Raw genomic sequence first — 23,317 nt, forward strand, 5'->3', positions numbered from 1 at the left:
TTCCTTCCTTCCTTCCTTCCTTCCTTCCTTCCTTCCTTCCTTCCTTCTTCCTTTCCCTTTCCCTTTCCCTTTCCCTTTCCCTTTCCGTTCCTTTCTTCTCTTTTGATGGGGTCTCACTCTGTCAAAAGATGTGATCTCGCCTCACTGCAACCTCTGTCTCCCAGGTTCAAGTGATTCTCCTGCCTCAGCCTCCCCAGTAGCTGGGATTACAGGCGTGTGCCACCATGCCCAGCCAAGTTTTGTATTTGTAGTGCAGATGGAGTTTCACCATATTGGCCGGGCTGGCCTCGAACTCCTGATCTTAACTGATCCACCCGCCTCGGCCTCCCAACATGCTGGGATTACAGGCATGAGTGAGCCACTGCGCCCAGCCATCTGTTCACTTTCTTAACATCTAGACATTTTATATCGAGGTAAAATAACACTTTAATATATAATAAGTAATGGGCTTACACTTGTTTTTTCTTTTTCTTTTTTTTTTTTTTTGATATAGTATCTCACTCTGTCACCCAGGCTGGAGTGCAGTAGTGCAATCTTGGCTCTCTGTAGCCTCCACCTCCTGGCCTCAAGCAATCCTCCCACCTCAGCCTCCTGAGTAACTGGGACTAGAGTGAAAAACCATAGCCAGCTACTTTTTGTATTTTTTGTAGAGATAGGGTTTTGCCATGTTGTCCAGGCTGGTGTCAAATTCCTGAGCGCAAGTCATCACCCGCCTCAGCCTCCCAAAGTGCTGGGATTACAGGCGTGAGCCACCTCACCCGGCTAGGGGCTTATATTTTGTTTCTTCTTATTTTCTCTTTTCTTTTTTCTTTTTTTTTTTTTTATTTGAAACCCAGGGTTTTTAAGAACCCTGTTAACCCCTGCTTATGTTGTGTTGATAGTGCCAAGGGTAATCTGTTTTAAACCTTTGTCTGCCCTTCAGGCTCCGGATTTCTATGTGCAGATGAAATGGGAATTCACCAGCTGGGGTGAGTGGCTGTGGGCTTGTTATTTATTTCTCTTTCTAAATTTACTTAGCCCGCATGTAGGTTTATTTTTCCTTTATAAAAGTTACATGTACTTTTTTTTTTAATCAAGGAAATATATGGTGAAGAATAAGGAAAAATAATCACCGATAGTCCCATTTAACTTTTAATGCATTAAAAGCATTAACTTTTAATGCTTTATGTGTTTTTCATCCAGTCTTCCCCCCCCGATGCATAGGACTTTTCCTCCCAAGCATTCATGAAGATAGTATATAGACAGTTTCATTTCTTCCTTTTGTCATTTATAGCTGACATCTGTATTACTAGTTTTAAAATGTCACTTTATTTTTATTTTTATTTTTTTGAGACAGAGTCTCACTCTGTTGCCCAGGCTGGAGTGTAGTGGCACAACCTTGGCTCACTGTAATCCTCGTCTCCCAGATTCAAGTGATTCTCATGCCTCAGCCTCCTGAGTAGCTGGGATTACAGGTACATGCCACTGTGCCCAGCTAATTTTTGTATTTTTAGTAGAGAGTGGGGTTTCACCGTGTTAGCCAGGCTGGTCTCAAACTCCTGACCTCAGGTGATCCACCCACCCCAGTCCCCCAAAGTACTGGGATTACAGGCATGAGCTACCATGCCCAGCCTAATTTTTGTATTTTTAGTAGAGATGGGGTTTCATTATATTGGCCAGGCTGGTCTCGAACTCCTGACCTCAGCTGATCCACCTGCCCCAGCCCCGCAAAGTGCTGGCATTACAGGCATGAGCCACCGTACCCGGCCCAAAATGTCACTTTAAATTGCTAGAATTTTAATAAGTAGATTTACCATAATTTACTAATTTCCTTATGTGGTTTAGCTTGATTCTTTTAAACCTGTTATTCTAAACAAGCTGAGATGAATACTGAAATAGCTTTTTTTTTTTTTTAAACAAAATGGATATATTTCTCTAAAGTATTACATAGGCAATTGACTGACAGTATATTTCCATAGATGTTCTACTTTTATTTCTTGTAGATGAGTTAACGATAACTCCTAACTTCCAGGTTTCAGCTGTTTCCATTTCCAGACTTCCCTTTCAGGCAAGAAGTCATATTTGTATGAAACGTTTAAATGACATAAAAGTACATAACATAATAGAACTTCAGATTGTTTTGAGAAATGAAATTTTTTTCTTTTTCTTTTTGTTTTTTTTTTTTTTTTTTTTTGAGACGGAGTCTTGCTCGGTCGCCCAGGCTGGAGTGCAGTGGCCGGATCTCAGCTCACTGCAAGCTCCGCCTCCCGGGTTCACGCCATTCTCCTGCCTCAGCCTCCCGAGTAGCTGGGACTACAGGCGCCCACCACCTCGCCTGGCTAGTTTTTTGTATTTTTTTAGTAGAAACGGGGTTTCACTGTGTTAGCCAGGATGGTCTCGATCTCCTGACCTCATGATCCGCCCGTCTCGGCCTCCCAAAGTGCTGGGATTACAGGCTTGAGCCACCGCGCCCGGCCGAAATGAAATTTTTTTCTAATGTACATGGTCACTCTTATTTTAGGTTTTGTTAAAAAGTGGCATACTTAGGCTGGGTGCGGTGGCTCACGCCTGTAATCCCAGCACTTTGGGAGACTGAGGTGGGAAGATCACCTGAGGCCAGGAGTTCAAGACCAGTCTGGCCAACATGGTGAAACCCCGTCTCTACAAAAATACAAATATTAGTCGGGCATGGGCATGATGTTGGGTGCCTGTAATCCCAGCTACTCAGGAAGCTAAGGTGGGAGAATTGCTTGAACCCAGGAGGTGGAGGTTGCAGTGAGCCAAGATCGCACCACTGCACTCCAGCCTGGGCGACTGAACAAGACTCCGTCTCAAAAAAAAAAAAAAAAAAAAAAGTGGCATACGTTAGACATTTGATACTCTGAATGGTGGATATGACAATATGGAAGGCCACAACCATATGGCAAGAGTTGCATATGTGAGTGAAGAAGACCAGACGGACAGACCCTACATAGTGGGGACAGACTCCACTATAAAGTGGGGCTCATTTCGGGATCAAGAATACTCTTGGGAAATTTATTTAGACTTTTTTTCTGATGAATGGAACGGAACCTTCATTTTTATTTTTCAAGAGTGATTTCCTGTATGGTAGATATGACAGCCAAGACGTCCAGTTGTTTGATGGTCACCATCTTGCCACTCCCCTCCTTTTGTTAAATCAGAATCCTGATTTCCTGGCTTAGGTGTTCTACTTGGCCCTTGAGTTTTTCTCAGTAGTACACTTCTCTCCTCCAGTGCCCTTGGTTTCTAGAATATGCCCGAATGATGTCTGTCGCATCTGGAAAAGTGGTGCCAAACTGCGCGTCGATATCACATTGCTGGGATTTGAAAACATGAGCTGGATAAGAGGGAGGCGTAGTTTTATATTTAAGGGAGAAGGTGAGTGACTTCTCTTGTAGTAATCACTGCTCAAGCGAAATTACAGGGTGATTTTTAACCATCAAAATGCTTTCACATTCATGTGCCTTTTCTGTCTGATCTTTCCTAGGGCATGTTTTTTGGTTATTCTTATTAATTATTCAGTTCTCCATCCCTGTCTTTGTTCTTGTCTGGCTAGTTCTCCTTCATGTGTCCTTTACCACCCAGCAGTTACCTTTGTGATGTGTCTGCTTCACTTTCCTGAGCCTTTGAGCACAGGCATTTTGTGTGTATCTCTGTATAACCCTCCATAATCAGGCATGAGAAATGGCATTGCTCACCCAATGTTGTGCATACATAATTTCTATGAATTCTGTAATAATATGTTTTATAAAGGACGTTGATGGAATATATTGCTAATAAGAATGCAAATTATTTAAAAATTCTGCATCTTTGGGGAAGATGACTCAGAGCTTCCTATGTATTGTGGAACGCTGGTCAGATAGATGCAAATAGGTAGTCAATAATCAGTATACTGTAGGTTTTATCAGATAGCACCTGGGAGGACACACGTGAAAGATGATGCATTTTAACATACGAAGCTTCCTTGTTTTTGCATCTTCCCTGCTTTGTGCTTAGTTATGTCTTTGTTTCCATTAATAGACAACTGGGCGGAGTTGATGGAAGTCAACCACGACGACAAAGTGGTCACCACTGAACACTTCGACCTTTCCCAAGAAATGGAGCGCCTCACTCTGGACTTGATGAAGCCAAAAAGCAGGGAAGTTGAGAGGCGGCTCACAAGCCCAGTCATTAACACCAGCCTCGATACTAAAAATATTGCTTTTGAAAGGTACAAATTTAGACTCTAAATTTTAAGGTCTAATCCCCATGCTGCCATCTTGAGTGACGTGTATGTATGAATTGGAAATTATGGATGGATTGGGTTTTTTCTAATATGACATAATAAACACTAATGAGTTTTAAGATTGATCTCTAACCAATAGAAATTGTAGCTGACACTCGACACCATCCATCATTTTTATAGCACATTGGTTAAGTCTTCTAAGACTTAACCAACATGAGGAATATGAAGAAATGTCTTCTTTTTCTTTTATGTGCCCTTTCTAGTGGCTTTTACTTGAATCTTATTTTTGTCTTGATGTTTATGGATCCATAACACTCAGTCCCAGACCACGGAGCTTGAAGTTTCTGGAGGTTAGAATTGACCCAGTACTGAGTTCCGTTGTACTGATATTGGTCAGTCAAATTCACACTTACTATATAGTTAAATGTTTGTTTGGTTTTTTTTTCTAACTCACCTGTGAGGTTTAATGGTTTAGAGCAAGAATCTGGAGGGGATTCAGTTCTGTTCCAGACTCATAAAGAATTCTCCAGAGAGGTCTGTGCCTTGGTTAATCCAGATGAGAACACCATCACTGGTCATGTGCCTCTGGGCCACATGGAGGGCTTGGAGGGCCTTTGAGTAGAGGCTGTCAAAGCTGTTTGCCTGTGTCTACAGTGGAGAACACTGACCGGATGGAGTCCTACGAGCACTGATGGTGTTTGCCTAGGATGTCACATCCAGCTCTCTGCAAGTCAAAGTAGCTTAGCCTGAGAAAATGGACACTATTATCCTGATAATATTTGCCTAGGATGTCACATCCAGCTCTCTGCAAGTCAAAGTAGCTTAGCCTGAGAAAATGGACACTATTATCCTGATAATATTTGCCTAGGATGTCACATCCAGCTCTCTGCAGCCTAAGTAGCTTAGCCTGAGAAAATGGACACTATTATCCTGGACTTAGGCCTTCTTTTCTCTTGATGAATATAACAACTGTCCTCTCATTATATTTTTCTTTTCTTCTTTTTTCTAATAATAAAATTGGTTAATAAATTTGTTTAGTCAAGCATAAAACTTGTTAAGTATCCTTTTCTTCTAATTTAGATTGAGCGGTGGAATTAGGACATCTGTCCAGGGCTGCTGCTAGGACAGGAGGGTAGCATCCCTGGAGGGTGGGTCAGTCCTCTTCTGCCAGCCTCCTTGCACTGGCCTGGCCAGTTGACATTCGCTGTCTTTTGGGGACAGCAAAATTTAGGGACTGACTGGATTTCCCTTGGAGGATCGTGGAAAGACATTTCCAGGCTTCCGCGTACCCCTCTGCAGGCAGGGAGGGCGCCTTCAGCTTAGGGCTCTGTTTGTATCCCCAGAAGGCAGAGGAGGCTGCCTTTTCTGCCACTGTTCATCTGTAGGCATGAGAGGGGGAGGAGCTGAGTGCCATCCGCAGGGCTCCTAAATAACTGTGTGACTTTGGGCAAGTGGCCTCATCTCTCCAGTTTTGTTTCCTTAGCTGAAAGAAATAATGGAGTGAATCTGGAGATGAAGTCTCCAAAGTCCAGGACTCTTAAAATGTCTTGAGAAGAGACATTGTTCCTCATATTGTTCAACAGTAAAGTTGCCAGAGTCATTGTTTGTTGAAGTGTGATTTATGAAGAGAGCCTGACAATTCCTGGCTGTTACCCCACTGAGTGTAAATGAGAAATGATGGCATATTCCATTTGTACTGAGGACTAAGGCACATTTTTGTATTTTTGCGCCCACAGGGTTTTCTGTTTTTTGTTGTTGTTGTTGTTGTTTGAGAAGGAGTCTCGCTCAGTCGCCCAGGCTGGAGTGCAGTGGCGCGATCTCGGCTCACTGCAAGCTCTGCCTCCTGGGTTCAGGCCATTCTGCTGCCCTCAGCCTCTGGAGTAGCTGGGACTACAGGCGCCCGCCACCACACCCGGCTAATTTTTTTGTATTTTTATTAGAGGCGGGGTTTCACCGTGTTAACCAGGATGGTCTTGAGCTTCTGACCTCGTGATCCACCATCTCAGCCTCCCAAAGTGCTGGGATTACAGGTGTGAGCCACTGCGCCCAGCCCCAGAGCCCACAGGGTTTTCAGAGTGCTCAAGCTCACTGTCTTGCAACTGACAGTGTGTTGCTGAGAGAAGTTTTGGAAGACAGCTGCTTTGTTTTAATGGTGCTCAGAATTAAATGTGTGCTTGTCATGCACTGAGCAAGAATTGAGCCACTCCTTAGAATTGATACCAGCTACAAAAAGAATATAGCTGCTTTTGAATGTGAGGTTTGTTGGTACAAAAAGTGTGTGAATTTACTTCTGATCAGAGGTTTGAGTATTCATTTGATTGAATTGGAAGGTGTGGCCTTCTCTCATTTTCTTTTCTTTCTTTTTTTTTTTTTTTTTTTTTGAGATGGCTTCTCGCTCTGTCGCCCAGCCTGGAGTGCAATGGCATGATCTCAGCTCACTGCAACCTCTGCCTCCCGGGTTCAAGCAATTCTCATACCTCAGTCTCCTGAGGAGGTGGGATTACAGGCACCCTCCATTGTGCCCAGCTAATTTTTGTATTTTCGTAGAGACGTCACCATGTTGGCCAGGCTGGTATTGAACTCCTGGTCTCAGGTGACCCGCCTACTTTGGCCTCCCAAAGTTCTGGGATTACAGGCATGAGCTACCACACCCAGCTCCCTCTCTCATTTTTTGATGGTCACTTTTGTCCACTTTTTTCTAATCTGTTACTCAGAGCTTATGTGGGCAAATTGATACCGTGCCCTGATGAATTTCTGGCCTGCTGTATATACACTGTGATTGCAGTTTGAATTTTTCCCTTCTCTGAAAGATTACGCTTGCCCACCTCAAACAAAATATTCCCTGCCACCTTCAGAGCCTTTCTCCAGATTGTGTAGCAACCACCAAGACACAGTGCCTGTGAAGTGGCCTTTGGTGTGGTGGTCTCAGTGGAGACAGGCAGAGGAGAAAATGGCACGAGAGGGAAGCCACGTGTTCTATCATCTTCGGATGCATTTGCATGCAAAGTTACCAAGGGCCACAGAGTCATTAGGAGATTAAAATTTAAAACAGGGTATGAACATTGGGTTGAATAACTAAACTGCTTCCAAGAGTGGAAATGCTGGGCCGGGCACGGTGGCTCACACCCGTAATCCCAGCACTTTTGGAGGCCGAGGCAGGCGGATCATGAGGTCAGGAGATCAAGATCATCTTGGCTAAAATGGTGAAACCCCATCTCTACTAAAAATACAAAAAAATTAGACGGATGTGGTGGTGGGCGCCTGTAGTCCCAGCTACTCAGGAGGCTGAGGCAAGAGAATCACTTGAACCCAGGAGGTGGGAGGTGGAGCTTGCAGTGAGCCGAGATCGTGCCACTGCACTCCAGCCTGGGTGACAGTGTGAGACTCTGTTTCCAAAAAAAAGAATGGAAATGCTAAGGGCAGTAGAGGCAGGATTGCCGAAGGAGCAGAGGTAACCCAGTGAGGAGCTTGGTGGTGCCTTGGGAGAAAAGCATAGTGCCGTCTTCCCAGAGTGTATGAAGGGTGAGATGGAGCAGACGTAGTCATCCTTCCATCCATCAGAAGAGTCTGTGCCAGAAAACAGTGACTTCCTGTGCCAAGACATCAAGTGACTTAAGCAAACAAGGAACTGAGGATTGAAGGAAAAAGACTATCTCAGTTTTCTGGTATTAATGATAAAAGGGGACTGTGGCTTATTAATCAATTGAGTCTGGTTCCTTACCTTCTCCCTGTGACTGTTATCTTGTTTCTGAAGTGTAAGTTGGAGATAGCATTTGGTATAATCCTGTTAGGATTCCTCTGTTTCCATCCTTGGGTCGTGCTGTCCTAATTATAGACAACTAGTAGGAAAATGGAGCTCTGATCCCTCCTGTTCTGATGGGCTAAAATACACGCATAAACTCATTATACCATCTGGACTAATTTCACTGACCAAATCCCATTAGAAGAAAAGCAAACTATTTGGAAACACAAAATGCAAATAACCACATATGTTCTTTGTAACGTGGCTGACCTGCTGCCATTCCCTGAGCTTCCTGCGTGACGTCCCAACTCACTCAGTAGTCAGAGCAGAAGTCAGGCTGTTGCCCTAGCCAAGGCCAAGAGGAGCTGGGATGTGATGTCCTAGACAAAGGGTAGGGCTGGTCAGGGGCCCCCTGTGAGAAGCAGCGTTTCCCAGGGCAAACTGCTTTGAAAAAGAATCAGAGCCTTCTGACTGCTCTTGGTTCCTAAATACATTTTTTTCAGGAGTATGTTGAGTTGAATAACTGAGATTTTGGGCATATTACCAGTACTGCATCTGCCACTGGAATGCTGGGCTACTTTAAAAGGAGTTCCACAAGATGGAATTAACAGCTGGGCTAAAAAAAAAATCTATTTTTCACATCCTTTCCCTTGCTGCACCAAACCTGCCCAAACATGTGACTCATAGCCATTTTGCAGGCCTAATGGCATCTCCAAGCAGCTCACCACAGTGATGAGTTCCTGGCCCACCTGCTCTTTTGCAAGGAACAGGATGGTCTGTGCCTCATTGTTCTAAGAATTGCTCGATTGAGATGTGACTACTTGTGGAGATCCCACCACTGACATCCATGTCCCCAGTTAAGATGACTCAGATAAATGCTCTGACCTGGTTACCACCTTGTGGCGAGCCCTTGGATGTTGGTCATCTTCACTCACTTCTTTGGGACTGCTGTGCAATAAATGTCACCACCTTTGTCCTCAATGCTGGCAGTTTTGTAAAGAAGCCAAGATTGGAGGCTTTCTATGCCTGGGGTGAGGCAAATTGATTAATAACTGTGGGAGGAGGGTGGGGGTGCACAAGCCATCTGTCAGTGCTAGCCGCCTTCTGTGGACAATAGGACCATGATTTCTAAGTGTCCTTCACTAACTTAAGCTGGGGGGAAGAAACTATAAAGGCTGCAGATATAAATCTGAATGGCATATTGTACATGTAGAAATTTGTGGTGTTCACTTTTTATCAGAACTAAATCCGGATTCTGGGGCTGGAGGACAGATAAAGCAGAAGTTGTTAATGGTTACGAAGCAAAGGTAAAAGGAAACTCTTAAAATAAGATTTAATATAGCTATTTAGCTTCTATGCAAATGAGGAATCTGTTCCCGTTTTTTTCATGCATCTGTGCCATGGAGATGCTCTGGGGAATGAGAACTGTCTAATGTGTCTCTCACTTGGATTTTTTATTTTGTCTTATTTGACTTTCAGAAAATGGGATAGCATGCCCTGAGGAGGTCTGTAGCTATGCCAAAGAGAAACAATATTGTAGAGAAGTGAGTACAGGTACCAGTTGTTCTGGTAGGAGATGACAAGCTAGTCATTCCCTTAATTATTAAAAAAAAAAAAAAAAAAAAAAAGAGGAAGAATTAGACTTCACATGTGTTCAAATATTGTGTAGTAGCTTTTGAGTCTCTTTTCTGCTAAATCAGCTTAATTGTAGTCAGAAGGCTCACAGCCCATTTGCATGACATCAGTGCATTTAAAACATAGTTGTAATCATGGAGACGATTGTCGATACAGTCATCTGGCATTTTGTCATCTGGAAAGCTCTGTTTCCTGGCCTTTCAGTCCCACAGTACAGCAGGGCTTGATGGCTTTTGGTGATGGAGCCCAGTGCTGCAGGGTCCTCTGGTGGCCTCTGAGTGAGGAAAGAAAGTTTACGTCATGCTCAGCAAGATACATTTAGAAGCACTTGTCCTAGTGCTGAGTGTGTTTTCTACAGCTTTCAATGTTGGGGCTCCTCACGTGGCATATAGAGAGAATTCTCTGTTAACTGTTATGTTTGATTTTCTAGATGACCATATTCCCCAGTTGTCCTTGATAACAGAGCATTTACTCTGGCAGTTACAATAATTTTTGTCAGTGCATGGAATGCCTTAAAAATAGTGACTTGCTGGTTTTCTCTAAAGCTCGTAAGTCTAGAGAACCTTGTGTTCATACCTTTCTCTTCTGCCCAGCAGATGGCTGTCTGAGTCATACTAGTATTACAAGATTACCAGCAGAGGCAGGGTGCGGTGGCTCACGCCTGTAATCCCAGCACTTTGGGAGGCCCAAGTAGGCAGATCACTTGAGGCCAGGATTTTGAGACCAGTGTGGCCAACATGGTGAAACCCCATCTCTACTAAAAATACAAAAATTAACCAGACATGGTAGCACACGCCTGTAATCCCAGCTACTCTGGAGGCTGAGGCACGAGAATCGCTTGAACCCAGGAGGCGGAGGCTGCAGTGAGCCGAGATCACGCCACTGCACTCCAGCCTGAGCAACAGAGGGAGACTCTGTCTCAAAAAAAAAAAAAAAAAAAATTTACCAACAGAAGTACAGGATCCTGATTTGGGTACCTTAGTTTAATAGAAACCCAGGTGGAAACCTAGATTGCAGGGCATTTGTTTGAGACTGTTTAGCCACAGCAGGGCAAGCAGGAAGATACAGCCTGTCACTGCTAACTCCTCGGTATTAAAACTGTCAAATACGGGAGGTAACTGCTGATGCATTTTTCAGTTGATAGTTTATATACTTTCTCTGAAGGACCCTAAATGATAGTTAACCATTTCTGATTTTTACTTTGCTGGATTGTTTTCTGTTTTTTTGCTTCAGCATTCTTGCTTTTGCTGTGCTTATTTTTGGAGTTTTGATTCCCTGTGTCACTGTTTTCTTTCGCATACACCTCTCAGGTTTACACAGTAAACAATGTGAATGTGATCACCAAAATACGCACAGAACATCTGACCGAGGAGGAAAAAAAGAGATATAAAGGTAATCACCACCACCCTACCACCTCCTGTTTTGTTGTTATTTTTTAAGCCTAGAGGGAACTCTTTGTTGGCTCTGTTAAGTTTAGGGTTAATGTGATTGGGATGTGTTAAACCGAACCCTAACTACTTCTCTTTTTTTTTTTTTTTTTTTTTGAGACAAGGTCTCGCCCTGTCAACCAGGCTGGAGTGCAGTGGCGCGATCTCAGCTTGCTGCAACCTCTGCCTCTCGGGTTCAAGTGATTCTCCTGCCTCAGCCTCCTGAGTAGCTGGAATTACAGGCACCCACCATCACACCTGGTTAATTTTTTGTATTTTTCAGTAGAGACAGGGTTTCTTCATGTAGGCCAGGCTGGTCTCGAACTCCTGACATCAGGTGATACTCACCTGCCTCAGCCTCCCAAAGTGCTGAGATTGCAGGTGTGAGCCACCGTGCCTGGCCCCTAGCTTTTTTTTTATAAAAATTTCTGGGGGCCGGGCGCGGTGGCTCAAGCCTGTAATCCCAGCACTTTGGGAGGCCGAGACGGGCGGATCACGAGGTCAGGAGATCAAGACCATCCTGGCTAACCCGGTGAAACCACATCTCTACTAAAAATACAAAAAACTAGCCGGGCGAGGTGGCGGGCGCCTGTAGTCCCAGCTACTCCGGAGGCTGAGGCAGGAGAATGGCGTGAACCCGGGAGGCGGAGCTTGCAGTGAGCTGAGATCCGGCCACTGTACTCCAGCCCGGGCGACAGAGCAAGACTCTGTCTCAAAAAAAAAAAAAAAAAAAAAAAAAAATTTCTGGCCAGTCATGGTAGCTCACGCCTGTAATCCCAACACTTTGGGAGGCCAAGGCGGGCGAATCACCTGAGGTCAGGAGTTCGAGGCCAGTCTGACCAACATGGAGAAACCCCATCTCTACTAAAAAAATACAAAATTAGCCAGGTGTGGTGGCACATGCCTATAATCCCAGCTACTCAGGAGGCTGAGGCAGGAGAATCACTTGAACCTGGCAGGCGGAGGTTGCAGTGAGCCAAGATCACGCCATTGCACTCCAGCCCAGGCAACAAGAAAGAAACTCTGTCTAAAAAAAAAAATAATTCCTGGCTGGGCACAGTGGCTCACACCTGTAATCCCATAATCCCAATACCTTGGGAGGCCAAGGTGGGTAGATCACTTGAACCCAGGAGTTTGAGACCAGCCTGGCCAATATGGTAAAACCCCATCTCTACTAAAAATATAAAAAGTAACCGGGTGTGGTGGCATACTCCTGTCATCTCAGCCTTTGGGGAGGCTGAGGCAGGACAATCGCTTGAACCTCAGAGGCAGAGGTTGCTGTGAGCCAAGGTTGTCCCACTGCACTCCAGCCTGGGCGACAGAGCTAGACTCTGTCTAAAAAAAAAGAAAAAGGAAAAATAATTTCCTTAGTCTGACTCATTCTTCGAGGTGTTTCCCCATAGTTGGCCTCAACTATAATTAAAGCTATTCATGAGGGCTTGTTTATGTGTTATCAAGAACAATTGTGGAATTCAGCTAAAAAAGGAGATAAAGATATTTGAGAACATTTATCACTGGAATGAGTGATTTAGTCCAAACTATTGTGATGAAAGATTTAGACAGAACTTGGGGTCTGAGCAAAAACATTGCATGTGGTTGCCACATCCCAGCCCCATCCCAGCCCCTCCAACTCTATGGCCTTGTGAAATTACTTCTGCTCTGTGCCTCAGTTTCCTCAGCAGTGAAATGCAGGTGATATCCAACCTTCCTTAGAGTTATTGAGAGGATTAGATGAGTTACGACGTGGAAGCCTTTAGAATGGCGCCTGCAGTATGTGGTAAGCATGCAGTAATTGTTCACCAGCACCACCACCACCATTGCCATTACTCCACTTTGACAGATGAGGGAACCGAGGCCCAGAACACATGGATAGCGAGTGGCCAAGGTGGGGTTGGAATCCAGGTCTGGCTCACTCCAAAATCCAGACTCTTCCCATTATTCTGCTTTAATTATTACAGCTGTTTATCTGGTTTAGAGATCCTCATGAAAAGCACCCAATAAAGGACAACTTAGTTTATGGTTATTGTGAATGATTTGATCAGCCAGTCTGTAATTGCATTTCCTAATGAGCTAGCTTGGACCGGAAACTTTAATGAAGATCTTTTTTTATAGCCACAAGTAAGATATAATATTAGACTTTAAACTTCCCCCCTCTCTGTAGCGGACAGGAACCCACTGGAATCTTTGCTGGGAACTGTGGAACACCAGTTTGGTGCACAAGGGGTAAGTTGAGGCAATGAGCTTTCATTGCAGTTAGATGAGAGGAAACAACTTGTCTATGCCTGGGATGGCATTTACTGGATCCTGAACAGCCCACTCTTTGTAAAGGCCAAAGATACCCCCAAGCTGGAATTTCAGATACTCTTGGAAGAGAATTAGATGAGTGAATCTTTGAAAACAAAGATTTTAGAGGAGGGGTAGTGATTATAGAAATTAGGTGCTTCCCCTCTTATCCATTATAAACAGGGGACTCTCTATAGAAATGGAACTTAAAAAGGACTCAGGACTTTATATTGCAACAGAGCACCTTAACAAATATTTCGTTACTCAGTGCTCACAGTAACTATGTGAACTTGGCACAGTAGATGTCTCTGCGGGGCAGAAAAATGACCTTTCCACTGTCAAAGCTAGACAGGGAAACAGCTAGAACTTCAACTCCAAGTCTTCCAAGTCTCATGAACTTTCAGATATTTTTCTTTCTTTGCTATAATCAGGAGATAAAAATTTAAAGGAGAGTAGAGAAATATTGTGAAATGAAGAAATCCATTAGACTTGCCATGTAGTTTGGTGATACCCTCATAGATTTTCTTGTTCCATTCAAAAAGGTTAGTGAATAGAACTTCTTGGTCTTAGCTGGTTAACACGTCCACCTCAGACACTGAGTGCCGTAGGCCTTCACTTGTGAACATCACTTGGCATTTCTGACTCTCCCAAGTTCTGGCTCAGCAGGACCTCACCACGGAATGTGCTACTGCAAACAACCCCACAGCCATCACGCCTGACGAGTACTTCAATGAAGAGTTTGATCTGAAAGACAGGGACATTGGAAGGCCGAAAGAGCTGACGATTAGAACACAGAAGTAAGAGAGGTTCAGCTGCCATTTTCAACCTATGTATGTTTCAGAAATTGTGCTGTTTTATGGTGTTACATTGAATCATTGCACTGCCCCCCCCTTTTTTTTACGGGGGAGATGAACGAAGTCTTGTTCTGTTGCCTAGGCTGGAGTGCAATGGCATGAACTTGGCTCACTGCAACCTCTGCCTCCCAGGTTCAAGCAATTGTCCTGCCTCAGCCTCCTGAATAGCTGGGACTACAGGCACGTGCCGCCATGCCCAGTTAATTTTTATATTTTTAGTAGAGACGGGGTTTCCCCATATTGGTCAGGCTGGTCGCGAACTCCTGACCTCATGATCTGCTCGCCTGGGTCTCCCAAAGTGCTGGGATTACAGGCATAAGCCACTGCTCCCGGCCTCCTCTGCCCCTTTTTATAAAAAATAATTTTAAAATTACTTTGCCATGAAAGCCAACAGTAGATTGTTCATGTTATTAGCTCTTTTCCAAATAGAATCTAGATTGGATGTAAGAATTCCTTTTTTTTTTTTTTTTTTTTTTTTACTGCTAACCAGCTTCAGCTGATCAAATTCAAATGAAACTGTTTCCACCTGCTATCATTTCTTCATGCTTGCTGTCAATTAAGACTTTGATAGTGGCAGGTTGTCATGCAAGTCGCTTGCCTTGATTTCCAGATTTTAGGGTGGTGTGAATTCCTCATCTCCCTAGACATTTGACCTTTAATAGGTCCGAATTAAGAGATGACTGGGCAGAGTGTAGAGTAAGGCTGCTGTTGTCTAGCCTACTGCATAGCAGTAATCTCCTTTTCCCATCTGGTGGAGATGGCCTCAGTCTTTTCTCGGTTGAATTCTGCAGGTTTAAAGCAATGCTGTGGATGTGTGAAGAGTTTCCCCTCTCTCTCGTGGAGCAGGTCATTCCCATCATTGACCTAATGGCTCGAACGAGTGCTCATTTTGCAAGACTGAGAGATTTCATCAAATTGGAATTCCCACCTGGATTTCCTGTCAAAATAGGTACTGCTAAATAAACTTCAGCAACACTTGGAGGTTCTGCCCATGTTTGTGGGTGGCAGCATGTGGGTGGCGGGATGCTTCAGGGAATTGGAATGCTTTAGTTCAAAGTAGCTTATAGACATAATGGAGGAGGTCAGAGTTCTCCTGTGGTTTAATTTGATTTAAAGAAGTGTTATGATTGGTGGTTCATTTTGCATATCAAAATCAAGAGATCTCCAACCATCATTTCTATTTGCAAATGGTGCTGACAGATGTAAAAAGGCATAAAAACATGACACAGTCATTGTTTTAATGTCAAACCTTACTTCAATGAGACTTCAAATTAGATAATTATTTGAAGAAGACAGTTGACACCAAGATCCTTTGATACATAAATATGATCTACATCCCAAGCTAGTATGCGTAAAGTATGCATAATGCTGTATATATGTGCGTGTGTGTGTGTGTATATATATATATATATATCTCATACATACTACACATGAAGAGTATTAATTTTGGATAGTTGTATGATCATGATGCTTGAACCCTGGCTCGATCACTTACTCACTGTGATCTAGGAGAAAGTACATAACCCTCTTTTTTTTTTTTTGAGACGGCGTCTCGCTCTGTTGCCAAGGCTGGAATGCAGTGGCGTGATCTTGGCTCACTGCAACCTCCACCTCCCAGGTTCAAGCAATTTTCCTGCCTCAGCCTCCTAAGTAGCTGGGATTATAGGCGTACACCACCACGCCCAGCTAATTTTTGTATTTTTAGTAGAGATGGGCTTTTATCATGTTGGTTAGGCTGGTCTTGAACTCCTGACCTCAGGTTATCAGCCTGCCTTGGCTTCCCAAAGTTCTGGGATTACAGGTGTGAGCCACCGCGCCCGGCCGAAAATACATAATTCTCAGTCTCTGTTTTCCCATCTGTGTATTGGGGAGGGTTGTTATGAGGCTTAAATAAAATTATACTTATCAAAGTACTTGGCATAGTAAGCACTTAGTAAATGATAACTATTATTGTTATTCTCAGTAAAGTTTACTTATAAAAGTTTTTATTTTGTTAGAAATTCCCTTGTTTCATGTCTTAAATGCACGGATTACATTTGGAAATGTTAATGGCTGTAGCACTGCCGAAGAATCTGTATCTCAAAATGTGGAAGGGAGCCAGGCTGATTCAGGTAAAAAAATAAATAAAAAGTTTAGTTTTGTTATTTAAAAAAAATTTTATGGCTGGGCGTGGTAGCTCATGTCTGTAATCACAGCACTTTGGGAGGCCGAGGCGGGTGGATCACCTGAGGTTGGGAGTTCGAGACCAGCATGACCAACATGGAGAAAACCCATCTCTACTAAAATACAAAATTAGCCAGGTGTGGTGGCACATACCTGTAATCCCAGCTACTTGGGAGGCTAAGGCAGGAGAATCACTTGAACCCAGTTGGGGGTGGGAGGTGCAGAGGTTGCTGTGAGCTGAGATTTCGCCATTGCACTCCAGCCTGGGTAACAAGAGCAAAACTACATCTCAAAAAAAAAAATTTATAATCCAGTCATCATATTCATAATTCACTCTGAAGCTGGAATATCTGAGGGAGTCTGTGTTGGATGAAAGAAAACTTTAGATTTAGTTTAGATTAAGCAAAGAAAAACTTGTAGTATATGTATGATCCTAGTTATATTAAAAAGACAGGATGTTCTTAAAAATCAGCTTTATTGAAGTATAATGTACATACAATAAAACGCTCTCATTTTAAGTGTGACGGTTCAGTGCATTTTTTTTTTTTTTTTTTTTCTCGAATATAGAGTCTCACTCTGTCACCTAGGCTGGAGTGCAGTGGCATGATCTCTGCTCACTGCAGCCTCTGCCTCCCAGGCTCAAGCGATTTTCTTGCCTAGTCTCCCAAGTATCTGGGAATACAGGTGTGTGCCACCATGCCTGGCTGATTTTTGTATTTTTATTAGAGACTGGGTTTCACCATGTTGGCTAGGCTGGTCTGGAACTCCTGACCTCACGTGATCCACCCACCTTGGCCTCCCAAAGTGCTGGTGTGAGCCACCATACCCAGCTACGTTTTGACAAATGTATGCATCTATGTAACCACCGCCACAGTCAAGATAGATAGCATTTCCATATGCCCCCAGATTTCCTCACGCTCCCTTGCCATCAATACAATTCATATTTTTAGATGCAATTGTAAATGGACTTATTTTCTTAATTTCATTTTCCAATTACTAGTATATAGAAATATAAATGAGCTTTGTATTTTGACCTTGAGTCTTTTTTAAAAATTTTTTTAATCTTTTTTTTTCTCGCACAATTGCATGGCCAGAATTGACCTTGTTTATCTTGTAACATGGCTGAATTTACTTGTCTTACTTTTTTGTAGATTTCTTAGAATTTCTTACATATATGGTCATGTTGTCTATTAATAAAGAAAATTTTACTTTTTCCTTTCCAATCTTTAAGCTTTTTATTTCTTTTTCTTGACTTATTGGACTGACTAGGACATCTAGTACAATGTCAAGTAAGAGGGGTAGGAATGGCTGTCCTTGTCTTGTTCCTGGTTCTAGGGGAGGAAGGATTGTTGTGCCATTAGGTTTGATGTTATCTGTGTAGGTTTTTTGTAAATGTCCCTTATTAGTTGAAGGACATTATTCTCTTATATTTCTAGTTTGCTGAGAGTTATTACCATTTTTAAGTATTGATTTTTGTGAGATGCGTTTTCCGCAACTATTGTGATGGTCCTGTGTTTCTCCCCTATAGTCTACCAATAGGAGGAATTAAAAGATAGCATTTTAATGTATATAAATTAAGACTTCAAAACGAACTCGACAATAATATACAACTTTACGTTCCCATGTGGCAATAAAGTTGGGTGATACGTGTTCATGAGGTTGTGCAGCTGAGGAACACTCATGTACTCTTGGCAGGAAGAGGAGATCGGTATAGTTCTTGAAGAAAACATTTGGCATTACTGTGTAAACTGAAGATGTGTATGACCTACCAATTCCTAGATGTGTACCTAAAGAAACGTATGCACACGAGCATCTGGAGACCCCAGTACTGGGCAGCAGCATCCACTCATAACAGCAGAAACCTGGAAACAACCCAAATGTCCTGAGATGGTAGAATGTGCTATTGTACTCTGTTAATACAACAGAATAGCATATAGTATTGAAAATAAACATTTATAGCTATGTGCGTCAAGACTGTTGAATTTCAAAAGCATCATGTTGAAGGAAGAAAATCCAATTTGAAGAAGAAATTCCAATGATTCCATTTATGTCGAGTTCACAAACAGGCTAATACAAACTGTTAGGATGATATACATGTGGCAAACTCCAGAGAAGAGCTAGGCAGTGTAAACAACTATTCTGAATTATGTATTTACCTCTGGAGAGGAAGAAGGCGATATTGTTAACGAGGGATGTGCCTGTGGTATGGTATTGATAGTGCTTTTTTTTTTTTTTTTTTTTTTTTTGAGATGGAGTCTTGCTCTGTCGCCCAGGCTGGAGTGGAGTGCAGTGGCGCGATCTTGGCTCACTGCAAGCTCTGCCTCCCAGGTTCATGCCATTCTTCTGCCTCAGCCTCCTGAGTAGCTGGGACTACAGGCGCCTGCCACCATGCCCGGCTAATTTTTTCCTTGTATTTTTAGTAGAGACAGGGTTTCACCATGTTAGCCAGGATGGTCTTGATCTCCTGACCTCATAATCCGCTCACCTCAGCCTCCCAAAGTGCTGGGATTACAGGCGTGAGCCACTGTGCCCGGCAGTTATTGATAGTGTTCTGTGTCTTAGGTGAAGGGCACACAGGCATTTGCTCTATTATTATCATTTTTAAGTGTTCAGATTTTTGTTTGTTTGTTTGTTTTTTGTTTTTTGTTTTTTAGTTTTTTTGAGATGGAGTCTCGCTCTGTCGCCCGGGCTGGAGTGCAGTGGCCGGATCTCAGCTCACTGCAAGCTCCGCCTCCCGGGTTTACGCCATTCTCCTGCCTCAGCCTCCCGAGTAGCTGGGACTACAAGTGCCCGCCACCTTGCCCGGCTAGTTTTTTGTACTTTTTTTCGGTAGAGACGGAGTTTCACCGTGTTAGCCAGGATGGTCTCGATCTCCTGACCTCGTGATCTGCCCGTCTCGGCCTCCCAAAGTGCTGGGATTACAGGCTTGAGCCACCGCGCCCGGCAAGTGTTCAGATATTTTATAGATACTATGTTTTATATATTTACCACGTATCTTCATGCAAAAAGAAGAAACACATTGGTGTGACTGTGTATATGTGTTTAGAGGGAGAAATCTTCGCTTTTCATTTTACAGTCTTGTGTATTTGTTATGACTATGTGTTCATTTTTTCCACTAAAATCAAGGAAAAAGAAAAAAGCTGTATTCTGTCACTTTTTTCTGTCATGCTTCCTCAGAATCTCTCATATAATAGTAAGCCTTGATTATTACAATTTTGAGCCTTTCTTTTTTTCCTAATGTAAAACATTTTTGCAAAAAGTTGGAGTGGAAATGTAATGAACTCAGACATTGGACGGTTGCCTTTTGTGTTTCAGCTTCCCACATCACAAACTTTGAGGTTGATCAATCTGTGTTTGAAATTCCCGAATCTTACTATGTTCAAGACAATGGCAGAAATGTGCATTTGCAAGATGAAGATTATGAGATAATGCAGTTTGCCATCCAGCAAAGTCTGCTTGAGTCCAGCAGGAGCCAGGTGGGTTTATCAGAATAAATGGCAGGTCTTGGGAGGTCTTACCCTCTGGGTTAGCCTCAGTGTTTGGCTAATCTGAAAGATTTATTCTAAATATCAAGTTTGACACATTCATGGTATTTGCATAGGTTGTACTTTGTGCATCTGGTCTTCTTACAAAAACTTGTTATGTAAGAGATCATCTACATAATCCCAGTCAGCACCATTCACAAGATGTCTTCAGGCAGACTTTCCTTTTCCTCATTTTCATGCACATAGCTTGTAATTCTGTACTTTTCGAGATGTGCTTCATTTTCTAGTACTGAAGCAGTAAATTCCATCATATTTTTCCTGAATCACACCATCATATTTTTCCTGAAGGATTACCTATGTGTCTGCTATGTGTCTGTAGTCTCAGATGAAGGTCATGAAGTGGATTTGAATCCCATTCCCTCCACAAACGGTATCATCTCCCTAAACTCTCTCTGGGTCTCTAGTGAAACAGAAAACGAAGGACAGGACAGACCTGTGTAAGCTGTAGGCTGTGCGTGTGTGTGTGTGTGTGTTTGTGTGTGTGTGTGTGTGACTTTTTGTTGCCCAAGTTGGAGTGCAGTGGCTATTCCCCAGCATGATCATATTGTACCCTAAAACTCCTGGGGTCAAGAGATCCTCCCACCTCAGCCTCCCAAGTAGCTGGGACTAAAGTCATGCACCACTGCACCCAGTGGAACAGTTACCTTTTATTGTCATATGTGGTTCTCCCTCCATGCCTCACCTACCTGGGACAGTCCAAGGCTTGAGGTCCTCCTCCCCTAACATCAACTCCTTCCATCTCCTTCCTTCTGTGGCTCCTGGCTGTACTAGGGTAGGGTCTGGTCTGCCTCCAGCACCCTCTGGTATGTCCTGGGTTCCTGCAGTCCATTTATTTGTTTGTTTCTTTGTTTGTTTATTTTTTGAGACAGAGTCTCTCTCTGTTGGCCAGGCTGGAGTGCAGTGGCGTGATCTCAGCTCACTGCAAGCTCTGCCTCTGGGGTTCATGCCATTCTCCTGCCTCAGCCTCCTGAGTAGCTGGGACTACAGGCGCCCGCCACCATGCCCGGCTAATTTTTTATATTTTTAGTACAGACGAGGTTTCACCATGTCAGCCAGGATGGTCTCCGTCTCCTGACCTCGTGATCGGCCCTCCTCGGCCTCCCAAAGTGCTGGGATTACAGGCGTCAGCCACCGCACCTGGCCCATTTATTTGTTAATTGACTTTTTCTTCCATTCTTCATTCAGATTTTGCAGAGTACCTTCTTTGTGCCAGGCTCTGTGCCAGGTGCTGGGAATTCTCTGGGAAGCAGTCCCTGCCTTCACAGGGCTGCTGCTTTGAGAACAGTGCTCACACTCCAGCGTTCTCACTGGTTTAAGCTTGTAGCTTTCTGGTTCTATTCCTGAGTCTTAGTGCTTGTGTAATGTGAGTCTACCTCCTCCACTTCCCCCTGCCACCACCATGGCCCCATTCCCAGACCCATTCAGTTTTCCAAGCCAGACCCCAAAGCAAGCATGTTCCCTTTGGGAGGCCTCCTGGGAGAAGACCCCTGGACATCACCATCAGCCTGGTATGCTTTTCCTTTCCCTATGTAAGTGAGCTTAGCTCCCCTCGCCAGCTCCCAAGAAGCTTCATAAACCTTGTTGACCGTAAGTTTTAACAAGGGGAGTAGCCAAAGTCAAAGACTACCAATATTGAATTATGTCTTCTAATCTTGCCCTAGAAGAATTATTGGCTGGGTGCAGTGGCTCATGCCTATAATCCCAGCACTATGGGAGGCCAAGGTGGGAGGATTGTTTGAGCCCAGGAATTTGAGACCAGCCTGGGCAACATAATGAGATCCTATCTCTACCAATTTTTTTTTTTTTTTTTTTTTTTTAAATTTTTGAGGCAGAGTCTCACTCTTTTGCTCAGGCTGGAGTGCAGGGGCACAATATTGGCTCATTGCAGCCTCTGCCTCCCAGGTTCAAGTGATTCTCATGCCTCACCCACCTGAGCAGCTGGGATTACAGGTGGGCACCACCAGACCCAGCTAATTTTTGTATTTTCAGTAGAGACGGGTTTTCACCATATTGTCCAGGCTGATCTCAAACTCCAGGCCTCAAGTGATCTGCCAGCCTTGGCCCCCCAAAGTGCTGGGATTAGAGGTGTGAGCCACCATGCCTAGCCTCTACCAAAAAATTTTAAAAGCCAAGTATGGTGTTATGCATCTGTATTCCCAACTAGTCAGGAGGCTGAGGTGGGAGGATTTCTTGTGCCCCGGGGGTCAAGGCTACAGTGAGCTACGATCACACCACTACCCTTGAGCCTGGACAACAGAGTGTGACCCTGTCTCTAAAGAAAACAAAAACAAAAACCTGCTTTGGTCACTTGAACTTTGCCCAAGGTCAGCTGTGTTTCTGTTTTTCGTTGTGTGTATCTTCCACTTGAGTTAGCTATATTTAAGAGATTGATTTTGTAAAAAGGATGAGAAGGCTGTGGCTTTGAGTTAGGCTGTGGCATGTTACTAGCTGCCACTTAGGTGTTGTTTTTGAGGTAACCCAAGTCCCTGTTAGTTAGCACTATCGATAATGGTCATGGAAAGACTTTTAATTTGGTTCTTGCTGCCATTGTTTCCTTACCAGAATGGCACCAATTTCTCCTAAGACATATTCATGTCTATCATATTTGTCTTTGGCAGGAACTTTCAGGACCAGCTTCGAATGGAGGGATCAGCCAGACAAACACCTATGACGCCCAGTATGAGAGGTGATTGACTGATGTGACTGTGGATTAAACCAGGGTGGACACAGGCGGGCAGACGCGTGGCACTGTGCATTTGCATGGTGACACACTGGCAGAAAAGACTAGAAAAAGTAGGCTAGGTGCTGTGGCTCACACCTGTAATCCCAGCACTTTGGGAGGCCGAGGCAGGCGGATCACGAGGTCAGGAGATCGAGACCATCTTGGCTAACACGGTGAAACCCTGTCTCTACTAAAAAAAAAATACAAAAAATTAGCTGGGCATGGTGGCGGGCACCTGTAGTCCCAGCTACTCAGGAGGCTGAGGCAAGAGAATGGCAAACCCAGGAGGTGGAGCTTGCAGTGAGCCGAGATCATGCCACTGTACTCCAGCCTGGGCCACAAAGCGAGACTCCGTCTCAAAAAAAAAAAAAGACTAGATAAAGTATTGGCTCTCCTGCTTCCTCTTGTGGCAGTTACTTATTGTAATAACTCTGGATTTGACAGCAAGTTTCCAGGAATGGGTGATAGAATTTCTGACTGTCCTCTTGTGGCAGTTACTTATTGTAATAACTCTGGATTTGACAGCAAGTTTCCAGGAATGGGTGATAGAATTTCTGACTGGTTCACAGGTCAGTGCCATTGGGGGAAAAGTACTGAGTCAGTGTTTTCTGATTGGTTTGATCTTCTGTGAATGATGTATGACCACAGGGCCTAGATGTCCTCAGTGGGAAGTTTATATAATTGTAAAGATAAGGAAGTTTGTGGGAACAGCTCCAGAGAG

At 43.7% G+C, this 23,317-nt stretch overlaps 1 protein-coding gene across 4 annotated transcripts in view; it reads left to right on the top strand.

Annotated features, from left to right (window-relative positions):
- The window catches only part of ANKRD13A (ankyrin repeat domain 13A), a 43,458-nt gene that overhangs the window by 17,722 nt on the left and 2,419 nt on the right, over positions 1-23,317 (top strand). Inside the window, exons 4-14 of one of the 4 annotated variants that reach the window (XM_023201840.1) lie at positions 923-968; positions 3,235-3,378; positions 4,021-4,210; positions 9,208-9,274; positions 10,913-10,994; positions 13,191-13,252; positions 13,976-14,109; positions 14,958-15,115; positions 16,164-16,277; positions 19,645-19,805; positions 22,493-22,560. In XM_023201840.1, the coding sequence (XP_023057608.1) occupies positions 923-968; positions 3,235-3,378; positions 4,021-4,210; positions 9,208-9,274; positions 10,913-10,994; positions 13,191-13,252; positions 13,976-14,109; positions 14,958-15,115; positions 16,164-16,277; positions 19,645-19,805; positions 22,493-22,560 (1,226 nt within the window). The remainder of the gene's footprint in view (positions 1-922; positions 969-3,234; positions 3,379-4,020; positions 4,211-9,207; positions 9,275-10,912; positions 10,995-13,190; positions 13,253-13,975; positions 14,110-14,957; positions 15,116-16,163; positions 16,278-19,644; positions 19,806-22,492; positions 22,561-23,317) is intronic. The other 3 variants (XM_023201875.2, XM_023201943.1, XM_023201999.1) reach the window with 3 other exon arrangements.

The sequence above is a fragment of the Piliocolobus tephrosceles genome, chromosome 10, assembly GCF_002776525.5.
Source record: "Piliocolobus tephrosceles isolate RC106 chromosome 10, ASM277652v3, whole genome shotgun sequence".
Lineage (NCBI taxonomy): Eukaryota > Metazoa > Chordata > Mammalia > Primates > Cercopithecidae > Piliocolobus > Piliocolobus tephrosceles.